We start from the raw sequence: 19,993 nt of genomic DNA on the forward strand, positions 1-19,993 counted from the left end.
TTATTTCGTCTGAACTCGGACATTCTTGGCTTTCGCTAACATGTCATCGTAGAATTTGATATACCGCGAAAGCTGCGCTTCGGTCTTGAACTGTCCAAGTTTCCTCAACGTTTGTGGGTCCCCCCTTTTGCTGTTATAAAGCCGCTTGAACCACTCTCTTTCCGGATTCTTTGGATCTCCTAGAACCTGAATTGATTTCATTTTCTCCGGAGCAACACTGAGTTTGTGTTTCGAGGTCGATTTTTTTAGAGCCGCAGCGAGCTTCTTCTGCTTCGGTTTCAAGAGATAAGCCATTGCTCTCAGTGCTGTGCGTTCTTCAGAAAACGCTGATGGCTTCAAGCTGTCCTCTCCCTCGTGGATGGATCGAAGAAATCTTCTATGGGCAGCACCAGCCGGTGTCGTGAATGCAGGGCCGGTTACCAGATTAACGGGTAGGTTAGATGCTGCAGTTGTCGGGCTACTAGTAAGTACATGTACTGCGAGCACGGCAAACGCGTAGAACAGCTTGCTCATGGTCACGCTAGGTTGCTTGGTGATGGTCTTGCGTCCACGGTAAAAGTCGAAGTGGACAAGTGGCAGCGCAAAAGGGCGAATAAGGGACGAAGTGCCAGTGGCACGCCATCCATTCGCGCCTTAATAAGATGGACCTTTTATTATGTGAATACAGTTCTGCCCCCTGAATATGCACCTTCGAAACACGTTTTTAACCAATGTAATACAGTTATGTGCCTCAAAAGCGAACACTCGACATTTAATATGCTCAGGAAAGTGGTCAACTCGGATCTGTACTTATAAACGTATGAACCCATTGTATCCAATATACCTTTACCTTTTAGTGAATGTGCGGTGCTCGCTGTTGAGGCACATTACTGTACTGTATCCCTGTTCCTGTTGTGATACAATTGTACATGTATCTGTGCGAATCAATGGTTCCACCTTTCCGGATTATTAAATAGGCGGGGATTACTGTTAATTGATTACGAACGACCTGGTATTTTGTAATCATCACCAATCATCAAGGACCACCATGGGTACCACAGGTACATTGGAGATGGTACAGCTGTATTAATATTAATATTAATACAAAATACAGTAAAATGGAAAGAGCTTCTTCCCATTTATTAATAGCAGAAAGTACTAAGAACAGTAGATTTTAATACAGTCTACTGCTACACCCGTTTTTGGATATTTTTAACCCTCTCTCTCATTAAGCTTTGTAGCAATTTAACACAAGATCTGGGTCATATTTAAGGCCTGGCAGTATGCTTTGTAAAACAATATTGCAGTAAAATCAGCGATTGGGTAGATTTTTCGTGATTACCATGGGTGTTTTTTTTTTTTTGCCCCAAGAGCACCTCCTGTAGGTATTGTGGTAACAAGTCATTCAGAACACAAACCAAATCAAAAGTACTGTCTATGAACACCCCACTCACTTTATGTTGGCCAATAATATGCCATAAATTCTATCACAGACCACATTCTTCCACCTCAACCAGGGTCTAACCACGAAATGCTGTGGTTTAATTGAATAAACGAGTGCTAGGGGAGTTTGAAGTGAATGAATTGACAGGAAGTGCCACAGATGACATCTGCAAGTGCCAGGGCAAAAATGCAATTGCTATGCGCCACGCTAATATCTCCATTAAGGTATACTCTGCAGATATTTATAATGGCACAATGACAGGGCGATTCTATTCTTAACCACACCGTGCCACGACTTAATTTCTATGGTACGCGTGGCAGTGGTAATGAGCGACCCTCGTGGTCGTGAGCAAGAAGGGCTGGCGTACACGCTCAACCTTCCGGAAAAAAGGTTTTCTATGTGACCTTGCTCTAGCCACAACAGGCCACTGTTTAGGCTAAGTGCGGAGGCGTTTGCCCCGAGACTGAAGGGGCCGGGCCACATATATTGCGGAACAAAGTGCTCGGAATGCAGAAACAAATCAATGAATGTGCAGCTGAGTGACGATACGCTCCAGGTCTGCAAGTTATTGTAAAACGTGTGGGGGGACTCGAGCGAGTCTACCCACTGATGTATCGCGTCGACAGCGGCCTCTTAGCGGTGAACGGGAACATTCGCATCGTGGACTCATGTGTCGAGACAGTGTTCCAGCGCATGGCGATGCGTAGCGCGAGTAATTACCTAAGTCTAGGCGTCGCCAACGCTACTCATTAAGCTTCACTATTACCTGGAATGCGTTTTTGGTGCGGCATATCCGTTAGAGTCGTGCTCAGCACCTTGTGAGGTAGAGATGCTATCATCATTTACAGAACTTATTTGGGTTGAAGAAATTCTTCGTGAGGATTGCCCTGAAGTCTTTGTTGAGGTGGAACCAGCACGTATCGGTAAGCGTAGGGCTAAGCCAGGACCCTAGCCGAAACATAACGAATACAAGCGCGAACTGCTCTGACGTAGGAAGCTGAAAGAATCTAGCCTTTTCTTGCAGAAATTAAGCCACACTTGCATAACTTTCATCTAAAAATATGTCGGCTCACCCTGATTAAAAATGAGTCTGGATTGGTTTAATTTCACTTCATCTTTTCTAACTGTTTATTTGTAAAATAGAATGCACATTCACCGATTAGCATTTTTATATTAACGATGGATTTGTGGAGATGTATCTCCTTCTTCAGCGTTACGCTTTCACGTATCCTCAATCGGCTGCAGCTTGACAGCGTATCGGTCAAAAGAACTACTGGGTTAGAGTTTTTGTTATTTCTTAATATGAGCCTGCCGAAAAGGACAGAAACATTGTCCAATCTTCTGCTATAACATGTAATTTATAAAAGAAAATCGGAAAAGGAAAATGAGTGTTACCCGCTAATAAGAGGAAGAAACATGTCAGTAATATAAAGCGCAGGCTCGACGGCCGGATCCATAAGCTCGAATATTCGCTTAGGATACGGAACCATCCACGGACGCAGAGTGAAGATTTTCCACTGCTGCTCCACCCCATCCCCACGTCTCGCCAACTTTCTACCGGCTCACTATCAATCCCAACTTTACGAACCGCTCACCAAGCACCGAAGAAGACAGAAATTTGATCAATTTGATGCGCAGCGGCGGTGGCCTATTGCCAGTAACCGAGCAAGAAGAGGTAGAGAAGAACGATAGTTTGACGTCGAAAAGTGTACGCAAAACACTAGGTGAATGCTTTTAATTTGTTTCCTATCCAATCTGTTGACTGTCACGAACTCACCTGGAAACCTGCTCACAACCTCGCCTGGAAGCTGAAGGTGATTTTCAAAAAGGAGACTATCAACTTCGTCTGGCTGTATCAGTCTACCAGAGGACGAAACCGCCATACGCGAAAGAAGACAAATCCTAGTCGACGTAGCGCGCGGATTAACAGCCTTCAGCCGTAGATAGTGAATCTTAAGTTCGCAGCGCACTTAATATGTACTGCTAACAGTACTTAAATTTTATTTATTTTTACAGAACCTATGTACTGTATTATGGAAATTCTGCTGAGATTGCGACAATGTATTGTATGGATAGTTCTGCCGAGCTGAAGTTGTGAATGCGGGAAAGTGTCGCATCATTAAAAAAAATGGATGGGGTCTAGATTAATACAATACACTTCGCAATCACATTGTGATACAGTACTACACCCCGTTTTCGCGGGGTGGAACATATGGGATTTGCAAATAAATCAGATTTTAGCTGACAAACTAAAGTTCATTTGGAATCAGACTCCATTACATCCGAACGTTTATTAAATGTCTAAGGGCGCGAAAACGGGGTGCTGTACTGTACAGTTCATGTACCTGTGCAAATCATCCAACCTCGCAGGCCCCACCTTTCAGGATTAGACGGGGATTACTGTACAGGTACTAATCGATTACGAACTTCTGGTACAGTACTTTGTTATCATCACTGATCATCACGGTCCACCAGACAAAATTGCAAAAACACCGTTTGAAACGGTGTGCAGCACGCTCAAAAGCCCCATACATTTGGTGGCAGAACAAGGGGGCTCCCCGCGCGGGTTTGCGGGGAGCCCCCTTGTTCTGCCACCAAATGTATGCAGCATCCGCCAGCTCACCATTACCCATGAGTTGTTTAGCCAGATTTTTGGCATCTGCTTTATTCGTCAACGCAGCCACCTTAAACATCTCCTCACTAAAATTCGCCAAATTGAAATTGGGGCTCGCTCCTCAGATGTTTCTTTGTTCTCTCCGTTCTTGCGAAGAAGTCTTCTGCCGGCAGAATCGTGTATGTAGTGAGCTGGAGTCCCATACATTAGGACCTTGGTTTGGTCTATTGCACTGCAGGTTGCAAAAGAAATGGCGACAGCCGTAGCAGACAGAATAATTGCCAGACGCATGATGTGAATCCCTTAGGCCCTGGTCTAAGTTGAAATTCCGAAACTCGTTCCAAGAAATTCTGCTCGGTCATTGGCTGAAAATAGAAACAGATTTCGGAACGCGTTTTCAAATTATACCGTTCTGTATGGCGTTCTCAGAATACCTCCGCGACCTATTCCGAAGTGGGAACGAGTTTGGCGTCTCTGCCGATGTATACCCGTGCCGACTTTAGGAATAGCTCATTTTTCTGTTTGCCTCCGGTAGACCTCAGCACTAATCCCCTGTCAAGTCACGTCGCTTCGTAATGGGCACCAAAGCTAAACTCGCCGTTCTCTGCATGTTGCAGTGCGTTTGTACAGCCGTGTCCGCTCTGTGTAGCGATCGTCGTCGTCTCGGTGGAGAGACCCGTTCCAGTGTCAACACGTTTGCAGCTACAGCTTTTGATAGAGCAATGCAGACTAAGAAAACAAAATGGTTTCACTCGAAGATGCGTTGTGACAAGCGAACATTTCTTGCGGTTGTGGCTCTTGTCAGGATCAACTGGAGAGAGCGTATCCATCACAATGTCAAGTTTGACATCACCAAACGTGTTGCTGTGACGATCATTTATCTATCTACCGGTGGAACGATTGACAGTGCTGGTACTGTCATGGGGATGTCAAAAACCAGTGCTGTCGTATACATTTGCCAAGTGCTGTCGTATACATTTGCCAAGTGCTGTCGGTTTTGACGAAAATGGCAAAGGAAGAAATCACAATGCCCAACAAAATCAAGAAAGTTACCGATGGATTTGAGCGAATCGCAGGCTTTCCTGACGTCATTGGTGCAGTGGATGGCTGCTTGATGCGAATTAGCCGACCTGTGGAGCACGAAGGCTGGTATTGTAGAAAAAATTTCCTGCGGTGAATATGCAGACCGTAGTGGATCATGAGACTCGATTTCGTTCTTATTGTATTCGGGCTGGGTCTATCAACGATCAAGCTTTGTGGAATCAGTCGGGTCTGCGCAATAAAATTTCTGTGCCTAGTGGAATGCATCTTCTCGGCGATGCTGGATACAAGATATTTCGGCATCTTCTTACTCCTTTTGACGAAGAAGAGGCATCGTCCAGTGCCCTGAGCCGGCGCTACAGCTACAAGCTATCCCATACCCGAATTATGTCAAACGAGCATTTAGCATCATCAAGAATCGCTACCGCATACTTCTGGGCAAGATATCCCAAAAATCCCCAGCTCGTGTCACGAATGTTATTGTAAGCTGCTTAGTTTTACATAATTTGATGATTGGTCTTAAAGACAGCTACACGGTGGTAGGAGATGACCCCGATCGAGCTCCACCAAGTATGTTGTCCTCTCTTTCTGGAGAAGATGAAGTGAGCCATGAGCAGGGTCTAGCGAAACAGAAAAATATTATGGAGGATCTTGGTACTTTTTAGGAAGTATGCAATTTACAGTTACATTGCCAATGTCTATCCTCAATGACCCACTATCATTTAATGCAATGTAGAACGCTAGGCTGAAGCTAAAGCTATTCCTCGACTACAATTTAATTGGGTGGGGACATCTCGGAGACAAGATGTTCAAGCAGTGTCAACTGGCGCGCCTGTAAATCCGGGAGGCTTCTTGAGCGGCCCGGACATCACGGAGCACTTCAACGAGCTTATCGTCAGTCCCCATCGATGCGGCGATAGCTGTCATGCCGTCTTTCATGGCAGCAGCCAGACGTGCAATGGATGTAGCCGCTTTTTGGCGGCTGTCCGAGGATGAGAAAGACTTTTCTTTTTTCAACACAATCCGAATCGTTATCTGCGTCCGCCAGAGTTGCTCCACCAATTCCAGTACGACCAGCGAAAGCGCTGTTCAGAATACCCCAGATCTCACTCTCATCTTCATTTCCATTGTTGCCAGTGTCTGTTCTAGCCTCCTTTCCTTGTCTGTACTCGCACTTGAGTATTTTGTACTTGTTCGCAACCTAGAATTGCAAAAAATGTTAGGAACTGGAGAAAAAAAATAGTTTGTAAAGTACCTGATCACTTGAGAGCACCACCTCCAGTTTCTCCGATAATCGATTGGCAAAAAATTGCCATGCGAGAGCTTTTTTTCGGTTAGTATCGGCATTTTGGACACGAAGCCTAGCGTCATCGTCTTTGAAGCGCATGTCGAGGAGCTCTTCGATCATCTTATTCGTCCAGACGAAGCGCTTGGATGGCGTTGTTCCCTTTTTGGAGGAATTCTTCTTTTTTCCTTGTTGCCCAGCGCTGGATTTGGCGCCTGCTTTGCGTTTTCCGTTCACGGTAATATATACCGGAGTCGACGGGTTAGCTGTAGCTGTAGATACTGGAATTGTTTGAATCCATTCAGTAGAGTTCGGAGCGGAATCGGGTGTTGCAGACGGACGAGGTGGCTGGGCCAGTATGTAAAAGATGGCATCGCTGGATGTTACTCCCCGGCCAGATGCGATGGCAGCACCGGCAGCTGAACGATGCCGTCAAAGTACGGACGCTGGTAAATACTTGGTAGATCTGACCCATGAGCGTCCATTGTGTCCACTGGAGAAGGGTGATTGGAAAGAGAAAAGTGAATGCCTTCTTGTGCTGCACAACGATCTTCACCTTCCTCGGATTCTTACACGAAGCAAAACTCAGAGCGAGTTCTGACCTGGTTGTTGCATCAGAATGACTTCAGTATTGGTTTACTTGATGGTTTGGGAGATGTCTGGCCATTATGTCGTCGTCCAAGTGGTCACATGTTTCGTACCATATCCCAATTCCGACGCCCCCTGTTCAGAATTGTATTTCGGGTCTAAGGCTTGCTACCGAGTAGATTGTCTGTATCTTCAAGAGCCCCGCTCCCCTAAAATTTTGGATAGAGTAGGAACCAAGCTCGCATTTACAAATAGAGTTTGCTGATTGGCTACTTCAAGTGAGCCGATATTGGGCTCGGCTCATTCCGCGCGGGTCGAAGCTGTTCAGCCAATCACCACTACTGTTAGTCATGCTACAAGTGAACCACCTATCAGTTGTTGGGTCCGTTCTCGAACGGAAGTCTTCTTTCGCTGAATTAGTCATGGGATCACGCCTCACAGTTGTGACCCTCATCCTGCGGTACAAGCTTCCAACAAGCGCCCCGGGCGTCGTTGCGCAGATCTCCTTTATATAGATACATAAATGGCTCAAGCATGCACCTTCAAGGCCGTCGAAGTCCGAATATACTCTGCCAAGAGCGATCAGTGGACTGTTGCGAGACCTCTCCAATGCGAGCCTCGATATTCTCGATGACAGTTTAGTCTAGCTTTGCTACAAGCTGTACGTCGAGAAGATCACCCAGCGATAAAGTGGGTGGTGGCTCACTTTCCAGGACGCCTCCTGAGTTATCAAGTCTTGGAGGAAATTAAATTACGTGGTTGGCTTTGGTTGCTACCCCTTCTGGACACGAAATCGGTCGCTGGTCTCGTCCTTCCGAGTGACGGGTCTTGAACGAGACATTAAGACGTGGTCACTGGGATATGATCCATTGGTTATTTGCGATCTCAGCAATGCACAGAGCTGTTCCTCTAGTCTTGTGAAAAAACTGTTGAAACTAATAACCTGACAGAATTCGACCGGCTAATTGCCAGAGGCTACACGCTTTTTAGCAAGCTCCCAACCTGCAAAGAGGATGAATGGTCAGTTCGACAGGAGATATCCCGCTGCATATTGTCACAAACGAGCTGGAAGCGCGTTGTGTGAAGCAGCGCAACACAATGACGTTCAATTCGCAGAGTGGACGATAAATCCCTTCTTTATTAACCATTGCAGGCTTCTTTACAGTACACAGGCTGCTAGTGAGTATGGTGGTCTCGCTGCCTTGAAATGCCTACTGAAATACCTCTTAAGACTTGGCAAGTGCGATGATTAATCTCAAGTCCTGTTCATAGCGGCACTGAATGACAATCTAGAAGTAGTTAAATGGCTATTTCGTACGTACGCACACCCGTCATCTGTCGCTCTATTTCGAACCCAGTCGAACCAGTCTGCTGGTTTCTCGAATGCCATGGATGTAGCGGCAAGCCGAGGTCATCTTGACGTGCTCAAGTATCTGAACAAAGAATTGGTGCAACACCTACACCAGAACCGTCACTAAAGGCCAACTGTATGGCACCCTCCATGCACTCGTTGGGCAATGGATTCAGCGGCTCATGCGGGTCATTTAGCAGTAGTACAATGGCTACCTTTGAATCGGACTGAGAGTTGCACGACGTCTGGGATGGATAAAGCTGCCGCTTACGGGTATAAAGAAGTAGTGAAATGGCTACGTCCGCTTAGAGGGCTGCAGCTCCTGGGCGATAGATATGGTGGCTTTAAAAAGTAAACATGAGAAATGTGGGCATTCTGGGAGAGCTTAATGCTCACTAAAAACGACATCAAGTGTGTTCTACGCAAAGCAACTCGATATTCTTTAATGGATGCTTCGTGATAACGCAACAAGCTGTGTGAGTGCAGCAATGGATGGTGCGAGGAATCTGTTGATGCTAGAGTGGCTTCATGCCAATACAGAAGCAAGAAACACACAGAAGGCGATGGATAAAGCTGCGGAGAGGGGTGACCTCGACATCATCCAGGGCTGCTGGAACAGAAGAATCCCACCATTTCTACGAAAGGAACAGTGGACCTTGCAGCAGCGAACGGCCACGTAGAAGTGGGAGAATGGTTGATTGAGAATAGCCTAGTGTATTTTTCGACGGAAGCAATGGACAGAGCTGCAGCTAGCGGACACTTGGAAGTAGTCACGTGGTTGAGCCTGAATCGATCTGAAAGATGTACGAAAGCAGCGATGGATGGCGCTGCAGCTGGAGGTCACTTGGAGGAGGTGAAATGGTTCAGCGCTTACTGTGAAGCAGGTGGCAGCTTCGTTACAACCGAGAAGGTATCTATCAATGGCCATGTGGATGTTGTAAAGAGGTTTTAAAGAAACTAGCATACATTAATGTACATATATTGGCCCCATTATGTATAGGAGCTACTGTGATTTTGGACATGCATAATGTATGGCAAAACGTTTTACAAAAGCATTATTAATGCGTAAAAATAAGGATTGTAATTACCAAATCGGCACACTAATAGCTCTGGAGACTTGGTACCTGCTCTACCACCCAACTTGAAGACGTTGGCGTTGCAAAAGAATGGACTCAGCCAACTACCTAAAATCTTCGGGAGCGATACCGCCTCCACGGCTGCGTGGTCTCCTTCTTCCCTCGACCAACCGTTTTGCCCGTTAATCCTTTTCAATCCGAAGTCCCAGTTTCGAATTTGTCAGCCATGGCAGACGTCGCCCTTACAGATCCGCCCCCCGTATCTCACTTTTCGCTCAGTTTTTTTTTCACTTTTCGCCGTGTTTGGACAGCAACGGGGAAGTAACTGACTACTACAAGTGCAAAGTATGTCCTACACTCCACAAACAACCAAGTGGAAGAGGCACTACAAACGTGAATCAGCACATACGACTTAAGCACCCCAACTTTGAGGTAGAAACGCTGGCAGCTGGGCCAGGAAGGACGAACTCACTCTTGCCGTGAATCAGCAAGAAAGCGCAAAATCGATTTAATGGCTTGAGTGGACCATTTTCGGGAACCTGCCGTTCTCTTTCTGCGAGCAAAAGAGGACAAGGCGGCAATTAATAAATGCAGCTGAATTATATTGTAATTTGGGGCTAAATTTTTGTATGCTGCTGTATTTTTTATGTAGATACACGAATCTATCGGACATTTGCTTTGAAACACTAACGAGGGACATGCTCAAAGTGACCATTGCAGCTGAAGGGAACATAGCGGCGGAGATTTTAAAGTTCTTTGGCATCATATTCGACGGATGAATGCACGATTCTGAGCTTTTTATAGCTGTCTTTGCGTGCTACGATGCTGACGGGGTACCCTGTCGACCGCTACTTGCCATGGCACCCGTCCTGGAGCCACCAGAGGGCGGTGCTAATGACGCCATGATACAGCACAATGCTGAAGAAGCACACCGGGAGCCATGGTCCTCATACTACGCGTCATTGGTAAGAACATTAAGCAGGTGCCTTTTCTGGTTAGTGACAGCTGTCCTCTGAATAAGCACCTTGCCCGTCCACTGAAAGTACCGCTAATCGGATGTGCGAGTCACCGGCTGAACCTCGCGGCGTCACTTGTGACAGCAAGCTCGGAAAGTGTGCTAGCCAACATCCAAAAACGGATGGTCAGGCTTCATACTCTGATACAATCGGCCAAGCTACGGTAAACCTTTTTTTTTTAATATTTTTCAATATTTTTTTAAAAATATATATTGTTTTTGTCATAGATTCAAAACAAAACTCCGCCCGCCAAGACACCAGATGGGGGTTTACCTTCAAAATGTTGCACTGCTATTTCGAGGTACTCGAATTCGTCGACCGTGAAGATGAGAGCCTGGCTCAATTCGTCTCTTCAGCTACCGAAAACAAGAAGCTGAAGGAGTTGCTGGCAACGCTGGAGCGTTGTCAGTCGGTGTTTATGATGCTGCAGTCTGACGATGTGATGCTATGCGAGGCTCGCGTCTTGTTCAACGCATTACTCAATGAAAAGCCCGTCTTGAAGCGATACCTGGGTACGTTTCGCATTAAATTGTCCACCAATTATTTATACTAACTAGGATAACTGCTTAGGTTCAAGCGGATCTATCAATTCTGAGTCAGCTTGTGTCAGAATCTAGCGTGACAAGCAGCATCTCCATGAGCCGTCAAGAGATGAAGGCTGCCCAGCCTTTCCTCCAAGAGCCTGTGAGCGAAGTTATCCCGCGAGGTTCACAGAAAGAGACTTTTGCTGAGTCCGTGCTGAAGAAGGCCCGCCTGGCGTCCGTGGAGTGCTCGTACAGACCTAACCATACTATACCTCCGACATCCAATCTTGCAGAACGTGTTCAGCGTGGCTTGGGCAACCTATGGTATTGACAGGAACTCCTTTCTACCCATTTCGTTGGAAATTATTTTGCCTCTTAGTGTTAACGAGAGCTACTGCAATGCTGAAACAGTTCACCAGTGCATCGATTACAATGTATTAATGCGCCCATTAATTGCATTATTAGTCATAATGTACGGATCCCTTCTTGGGTTTGCCTCATGCAAAAAAATGTACGGACGACTCAAAAAATGACATGCGATTATTGCCATTATCGGGAGCCCTGAAAGTCATGGATGTTGCTGCCTCTCAAGGCGATACGCGGATGGTGCAATGGCTTCTTGAGAATCGATCTGGGTGGAATATCGGCGCTGCATTAGGCAAAGCAGCGAAATCCGGTCACTTGCGCGTGGCCCAGTGTCTAGCCCCTCGAGGGTCAGCGAATGATCTCATTGAAACGATACGTCAAGCCGCTTCACGCGAGCACTTTGAGATATCACTCTTTTTGTACGACACGTACGTGAAACATGGCAAGACCCTGCTGAACTTGAAGAGGAAACTGAGAGGAAATTCAAACAGAATCGACCCGGAGATACGTCAGTGGGTTTGGTATATTCCAACTTTGATTGCGTAAATCATCGCGCGAAGTACATCAATTACTTCAAAGTACTTAAATACGGGAGCTCGGAGTAGCAACAGGGCCTCCGAAATTAGCATTGTCAATAACATTATTTCCCGAAAATAACGATAAATTATTTATTTCAGCTGAGCGGGGTTCCGAATATGTTATTTTTATTGAGACTTGCAAAACATAAAAAAAAATATTTAAGTGCTTGGAACACCACGGGAGCAAAAATTAACCGAGCTTGATGGAGCCCTACGGACCAGCGACCCAGCTGAACCGCAATCTACAATCGATCTGCCGCGCTCTTGCCCTCTCATTTTGATGGTTTGTCGCTGACCCGACCCTACTGGAGCGCTGCCACGGTCCGGAAGGCTGTGCGTGGTGAGGCTCCCACCAACTAAGGAGAGAGCGCGGAATAAATTATTTGATTTTGAAATGGGAGCTCGAAAATAAATTATTTTAATGCAAAATAAAACAATTATATTTAATAAAAAGACCATTTTCGGAACCCCTGCACTAGATTAGTTATTTTGGGGGATTGGAGAAGTGCATAATGTATGAAAACAAACTGCAAGTATCATTTTTCATTTCAGAAATCACCTCGATATGGCTGCAACCCTGCATTTCTGGAGGTCTTGATCGTGGGTCACTTGAGGATTAGTTGCAATACTAAGCGGCAACAAGCAAGTTTTCTGTAATTTTATCAGAAACAATAATACTTTCTTAATTTTATTTGGATTTCGAGCTCTCCGTGTTGCAAATCAGATCGCAAAGGAAGATGCGAGGTATTCTTGTCACCCACAAGCGAGGCTTGACTTTGAAAATGCTAATTTTGGAGCGCTTGAATCTTCATAAATAAAAACTCTTAATGGCATAATTTATTTCGGCTGATGCCATTATTTATTTAACCACCTATTTACACTTCATCGGATAATTTAATGCACAGTTTTATTCTCATAAATAAAAAACGCCATCTTCGGAGGCCCTGAGTAGCACTTGCCTCAGCTCTCATGCACGCTGTATTTTTGCAAGTGTTTTAACTACCGTACGGTAAGATATATCTAGCGCTTCTTTAATTTTAACAAAGCACTGCAAAGATTTCGAATTTACTAAATTTAAATTATCTTACCTTTTTGTCATGCCACCACACGTCACATTTTAAAACGAGAGCCGACCCTGTGTACCAGAGTATGATCAGATCCTTCCTGTGAGTAAGGTATGGAGAAATCTTTTCGTAGCAATCACGATGTTTTTATTTTTATTGTGTACTTGAAGAAATTCACCCGCATAATTGCCTTGTCCCAAGGGCATTTTTTACCAGTAGTCATGGGCAGAGATTGATAGTAACTTGACTTATAGTAATAGTGAAGTAAATATTAATAACAAACTCTTATTAAACTAATATTAGAGCTATTAGTTTATTCTCAAAGGAAAACAAATGGTAATATCGTCTTATTAGTTTTAATTTTGATCAGATATTAATACCCTACTACTATCTGATTATAGAATGGCATTTCCTTATCGACCAACGCAGTCTGGTTCCTGGCGCTGGTGGCGGCAGTACTCCCCGCCTTACCCTCATGATCATACCCAGACACTTGTAGCACCATCTATCGAGCATGATGCGGTTCGTCGCACAGGACCGGTCTCGAATACAATGAAGGCGATCGGGAAGGTTTGTCGCTCAGGACCGACCTAAAGGACCTCATACACACTAATTTGCCTCATTTTTAATCTTTCCAGCAATCAAGAGCCCCTCCCCCTCGCTTTGCAGCCTGCCCTCCCCTCCTACGATCAAATGTGCCAACGCCGACTGCTCCTGTGAGGAGCTTACGACGACCACACCTTGTGTTGATTGTGGACGTGGTGTCCACCACATCTGCAGCAATGAGCTGTACGATAAAGGGACTCTAGCGGAGCGTTTTTGTAGTGCATCCTGCCTATACAAGTGGAAAACCGTGACCTCACCTCCTTCAGCATCCGAGATCGAAGCTCCAAATTTCACGTGTCCGATACCAGCTTCTCAGGAGTCAGTGCTGTCCGCTCACGAGTCAGCAGCGCCATGACGCGTATCGCGAAGTGTACTGCGCACAAAGCCAAGCTTCACGTGGGGCCATTCAAAGTGAAACCACCAATACGCTGCCAAATCTGAATCTCGTGCCAAGTGCTGAGGACGATACGACGATCTGCGGAGCTGCCGTCCCAATGACCAATGCTGGAGCCACGTCGCTATCAACACTACACGACCAAGCGGACAAGATCCTGGAGAAATGGCTGCAAGATTCTGTGGACTCGGTTTCCGTGGTGCTGCACCAAGCTCCTAAACCTACTACAACCATGGACAGTCTGACACCTATGCTGATGGCTCGACGCGAAGGGGTCTACTGCTGGAATGTCGAGGCTGTCTGTAAGCACGTCGATATCCTGCGCTGGTTTCAGGAGATTGGATCCACTCTGTTCCCATCTATTGCGGCTCTAGCGTGCGTCTGGCTGGAAAGATCGCCATCGATCGCGTTTCAAGATCGCGTTTTTTCTACTGGTGGCATCGTAATGAGCAGCCTGCGGACCCGAACGGACACTTAGATGCAGGTGCTCTTGAAGCACAATCGGGAGGAGATCCGCCGCATGGATGCTGGTTACACTTGCAGTACGCAAGTATTTAGCGCAGAGCGAGTAGCTATGTCACTGTTAGGTGACAGATAGAACGAAGCCTACGAGCGTTAGTGTAGTGAGGAAGGCTGCTCAGCAGAGCGTATATTCCAGAATGAAAATTTTCTGTGTTGCTACATTACCTGTCTCTCCTTCTCTCACCTTTCTCACACATGTTAGCAAAAACCCATTTGGGACAAAAGCCGGTGGCACAAAACCCATTCGGGACCAAAAAGCTAACCTCCCTAGAGAGCCTCAACTTGTGAACCAGTACATCGCAACAGCCCCACCTACTGGTTGGCATTGTTAGGCGCTCTTTCTTCAAATTCTTTGCGTGACATCAATCCCATCGCTGCTCTGTGCTTCTCGAACGCTGGGCGAGTAAGCGGTTTTGTGAAGGCATCTGCAATATTATCGGTGCTGGCCACACGCTCCACGTCAATATGCTTGAGCTCGATGCGTTCACGAACGAAATGATGACGAACGTCGATATGTTTCGATCTGCTGTGAAACTGGGGGTTCTTTGCCAGCTTCTTGGCACTCTCGTTGTCAACATATATTTGAGAGGGATTGCGCTGCTGCACTTTCAGTTCCTTGAGCATTTGTCGAAGGTGAACCACTTCTTGCACCAATAGGCTCAATGCCATATACTCTGCTTCAGTGGTATGAAGTGCGACTGTCTTTTCAGTTTGGCTGACCCATGATATTGTACTACCGCAAAACTTCGTTATGTAGCCTGCTACAGACTTGCGATCGTCAACACGATTGGCGAAGTCAGCATCAGCGTATGCATCTAGATGGTTGTCAAGTCTTTCACTTGCCCACTTAATACCACCCAGTCGCAAGCCCCAGTCAATCGTCTCTTTCAAATAGCGTAGTCCACGCTTTGCCGCTCTCCAGTGCATCAGGCCAGGATTGTCAAGAAACTGGCTACACTCACGAACCAAATACGCCAGATCCGGACGTGTGCCTAGCATTAGATACATTAGGCTTCCAATTACGGCACGATATGGTTTTGTCTTCATAAGATCGTTTTCATCAGTGTCGGTGGGACACATTGTCTTAGAGAGCTTCAGATCTGCAGTACTAGGAGTTTTACACCCATTGCACTCGCTCATCTGAAAGCGCTCCAGCACAGTCAACGTGTACTTACGCTGACTCACAAACACGGTACGATCCTGTCGATTACGGATAATCTCCCAGCCCAGGATGTAATGCAACTCTCCAAGATCCTTCATTTTGAACCGAACATCAAGCATATCTTTTAGCATCTGAATCATTACCAAATTTGGTGCGAAAAGAATCTGGTCATCAGCGTAAATTGTTATGAAGACCAGCCATCCATCGACGACTTTCACAGCAACACAAGGCTCGCAACTCAAAAGGCCAAATCCTTGTTCCTCTAAGTAAGATTTCAACAGGCGAAACCACACTCGTGGTGCCTGCTTTAAGCCATAGAGACTCTTTTTCAGGAAGCAAACCCAGTCTTCCTTCCCTTCAGCGACATAACCTGTGGGTTGCTCCATAAAAACCTCCACGTCAATGGCTCCATTGAGGAACGCAGCTGTCACATCCATCTGATGTGCCTCGTAATCCCATACTGCGGCAAGAGTCAACAGCGCACGCAAAGTATCTAGCCGAACCACCGGTGAGTATACTTCTAAGTAGTCAATGCCGTATATCTGCATAAATCCCTTGACAGCGAGCCTAGCCTTGAAACGCTCAATATCACCTTCTGAAGTATACTTTACACGAAATAACCATCGATTCTTTAGCACCTTCATGTGCTTTTCTCGAGGTACTAACACCCATGTGCAGTTCTCCATCAAGGCTCGATACTCTTCATCCGCAGCATCTTTCCATTGCACGGCATACTCGCTCAGTAGAGCATCGTCCAGTGTATGCGGCTCAGTAATTATACTTACAGCGAGACAGCAGTAATCCTGCCACCACGCCAACGCCTTCTCCTTTGCCATTGCCTGTTGAAGCTCTTCTCGAGCTTTGACCCATATAACAGACCCAGAGCACACTGCATCATCGTCTGGATTTGTGTTCGAGTAGGCAATGTAGACGTAGTCGCTAATCCATGACGGTGGTTTGCTAACACGTCCGCTCCGTGTTACCGGGCAGACCTCTGTGTTTGCACCTTCCAAAGCCACAAACTCTCGCAATCCTCGCTTCTTTGAGGTTGTTACACCCTCCTTTGACGAGTTCTCACGAGAACGTGACATCTCTGAGTCTGTGGTCGTCATTCCACGTGACGTCGGAGTATAAGCCCACTCACGGGTTGGCAACTCATCATTAAGCATTGTGTTACTTTTCTCATCAACATATTCCTGGTGTTGGACCTCTACAGTCGGTGCCTTGCGCCGCCCACTGTGCATTTTCTTCTTTGAGCGATGAGTTGGCATTGTGCCATGCTCATTGGACCCACCTCGCAGGTGGTCAACTTGCAAATGTTCACGGTCTCTAGCGCCGCACGCTACCGTTGTGCTTGAAGCACTTTGATTCATTTGCTTACAGGTCCGCTGTTTATTTCGACGAGATTCATTGTGCGGGACATCAACACATGATCGACCACGCTTTATGCTTCTTTGCATCTCGTCACGCACATCGCCACCTGAGCGTTCATCAGCTCGGGCCCAACCTGCTCGGGAGTCACTGACATGTGCATTATGTCCATCGGTCCCACTTGCATGATCATCCCTGCAGTGTGGCTCTACATCACCCAAGTGCTGATGCTCTTCATCTTCGGCCCCACCAATTCTGTCATTATGAGCTGCTTCTAATATTGATGGGATGTTCTCCATAACACCATCATCAACACCTAAGTACTCTGTTGTGGACGATTCTGGATGAATTTGTCCAGTAAACACGCGTCCAGGCTTGCTCTCATAGAATACAGCCGTATGACTGTAAAATGCTTGGTTTGTCTTGCTATCCAGCAAGCGGTTTAGCCACGCTTCTCGACTGTAGCCAACGAAAATCGCTTCACGAGCTTTAGGGTCCATCTTCTTCCTCTCAACTTTGTCGACATAAGCCAGAACAGCACACCCGAACGTTCTCAGCTGCGAGTACGCTGGTGTCTCTCGATGCCACACGGCAAACGGCACCTGCATACCTTTGGTGGCATTTGGTACAATATTAGCGTAGTATGCCGCCGTCACGGCTGCCTCTGCCCACAAATCCTGAGGTAGCTGAAAATGTGCCAGCAAACATCGCATTCGTTCAGTTACAGTCCTTATCATCCGCTCCGCTATGCCATTTTGCTCGGGTGTTTGCTTCACAGTAAGCGAACACTCCATTCCGTGCTTCTTTTCACACATTCTGCAAAGTGAAGTCAATTCGCGTGCGTTATCACACCGTAATTTCTTCATACGCACTTTGAGCTGAGTCTTCACATACTCATAGAGCAACTCAAACTTGGCATAGACCTCAGAGCGATTTTCCAGCAAAAATAGAGTCGAAAATCGACTTGCTTCGTCAACAAAGAAGACCGAAATATCGCTTACCCGAATAGGATGCGATGGCATACGGTCCCCATACGTCAATGTGCACAAATTCACCAACTAACCCACTCACGATCCGAAATGTTAACGGTGTGAAAGCTTTTTTGCGTTAGTTTTCCTTTCACACAAGACTCACAGTGAAACGTTTCATCAACACGCAAGCCCACATTAGCTAAAGGCCAATCTACGTGTCGGAACAGCGCGTTGAACACATTTCGTCCTGGGTGACCAAGTCTCACATGCCACAGGCTCGCACTCTGCTCTGATGTAGACGATACCACCATTACAACGTCAGGCGGACTCTCCAGCTCAAGGTGATAGAGATTGGTGTCGTCAATACGTGCTGCAGCTGACGCACTCTGCACCTTTACTATAGCACAGTCGTCGTCGTCGTCAAAATGAACACGAACACGTTGATTGGGAGGTAGCGTCTTCCGAGTCTGTCGTCGTACTGAGAACAGGCTACACTGGAGCTCTGGGACATAGCGTGTGTCATGTAACAGAAGGGTACATAGGCCACGGGATGTTCTCAACACCTTTTGGACAGTTCCAATGCCAGCCACATTAAGCCAATTCTCACCGCCGACTCTCACTCGTGCACTCAACGGCATGAACGTAATGAAGTCGCTCTTCTGGTTCGTGATGTGATTTGTGCAGCCAGAATCCAAATACCATCTTTTATGAGCTATGTTTTCCATTCTCCGTTGAAGGCAATCACCAGCAGCATAAGCATTATCACTTTCTTCACCAAAATAATTACCCTGAGAGCTACTGCTTTTCGCATTGCCACTCTTAGCTTGTTGGCCACCACCAGCTTTGCTGCGCTTTCCAGGCTGTTCCACTCCAGAACGCTCGCTTGGTGGCCGCTTGCCCAAGTATGGACAATCTCGAACTTGGTGGCCTTGCTCGTTGCAGTGATAGCAGCTTCCTAGGAGTTGCTGCTGGGTACCTCTGCCTTGTCCTCCTCGTCCACGTCCTCTTCCAGCACTTCCACCACGACCGCCTGAGCCACGTCCACCAAAACCACCACGTCGTCCAGGGCTACCGCGACCTCCTGGTCCACTACGTCCACGACCACGTCCGCGGCCTCGCCCCCGACCACGACCTCCACTAGACATATAAGCCTTATCTTCATCATCTACTTTGCCACTCTCCGTTTTACGACCTTGACGGCGATCATATGCGACCTCGAGAGCATGCTCCAACTGCTCATAATTTTGGGGTTCATTAATGTCTTGCGGTGTATGGCTAGTCAGAAACGTTTCTACCACGTTATCATACTCAGACGGTAGTGATCCAATAAGTAGTGCCGGTTTTTCATAGTCATCCAATGGTTTTCCGAGTACGGCAATATGTCCATTAGCCGGCGTACCTCCCCTAAGTGATCAGCCATATTGGCTTTTGGATCAAGACGTAGGCGGCGTAGATTAGTCATTTCCTCTGCGTACTTGAAGTACGTTTTTCCGACAAACCGCTTCTTTAAACGCTCCAAAACACGAAAGGGGGTGGGCTCGTACTTCACTGTTTTCATAATTTGATTTGTCATGCCATCGTACAGGATCTCCTTGGCCCGGCGAGTCTCCTTCTTCCACCTGGCATGCTCTTCAGACTCCTTACTCTCATCGGGCTCTAGCACCTCTGTCTCGCAGTAGCGCCACAGCTCCTTCCTCTCCAGCTTCAACGTGATCCTATCCAGCCAGACCTCAAAGTCGTTCCCATCGAACGGCAGGTGCTTGAGCTGTTTCTCCTCTCTTGGCTCCTTCTTGTCCTTGGTACTCATTATCTTGACGAACAACCCAGTTGTAATACTTGGGCTCATAACCACTTGCAGTACGCAAGTATTTAGCGCAGAGCGAGTAGCTATGTCACTGTTAGGTGACAGATAGAACGAAGCCTACGAGCGTTAGTGTAGTGAGGAAGGCTGCTCAGCAGAGCGTATATTCCAGAATGAAAATTTTCTGTGTTGCTACATTACCTGTCTCTCCTTCTCTCACCTTTCTCACACATGTTAGCA

At 46.7% G+C, this 19,993-nt stretch overlaps 3 protein-coding genes across 3 annotated transcripts; 1 reads left to right on the forward strand and 2 right to left on the reverse strand.

Moving 5' to 3' along the window:
* Nucleotides 1–513, reverse strand: PITG_23015 (secreted RxLR effector peptide protein, putative; the record flags this gene model as incomplete). The annotated part of the gene is made up of 1 exon (XM_002898809.2): nucleotides 1–513. One exon carries the CDS (start codon nucleotides 511–513, stop codon nucleotides 1–3), a length of 513 nt encoding a protein of 170 aa, XP_002898855.1.
* A 3,581-nt stretch (nucleotides 514–4,094) lies between these two features.
* PITG_23016 (secreted RxLR effector peptide protein, putative) lies at nucleotides 4,095–4,328 on the reverse strand (the record flags this gene model as incomplete). The annotated part of the gene is made up of 1 exon (XM_002898810.1): nucleotides 4,095–4,328. One exon carries the CDS (start codon nucleotides 4,326–4,328, stop codon nucleotides 4,095–4,097), a length of 234 nt encoding a protein of 77 aa, XP_002898856.1.
* Nucleotides 4,329–11,521: 7,193 nt separating this feature from the next.
* Nucleotides 11,522–12,222, forward strand: PITG_14386 (uncharacterized protein; the record flags this gene model as incomplete). The annotated part of the gene is made up of 2 exons (XM_002898811.1): nucleotides 11,522–11,712; nucleotides 12,174–12,222. The coding sequence occupies 2 exons, from the start codon at nucleotides 11,522–11,524 to the stop codon at nucleotides 12,220–12,222; spliced, it is 240 nt and encodes a 79-aa protein (XP_002898857.1).
* Nucleotides 12,223–19,993: the final 7,771 nt, after the last annotated feature.

This window comes from Phytophthora infestans, genomic scaffold, assembly GCF_000142945.1.
Source record: "Phytophthora infestans T30-4 supercont1.34 genomic scaffold, whole genome shotgun sequence".
NCBI lineage: Eukaryota > Oomycota > Peronosporomycetes > Peronosporales > Peronosporaceae > Phytophthora > Phytophthora infestans.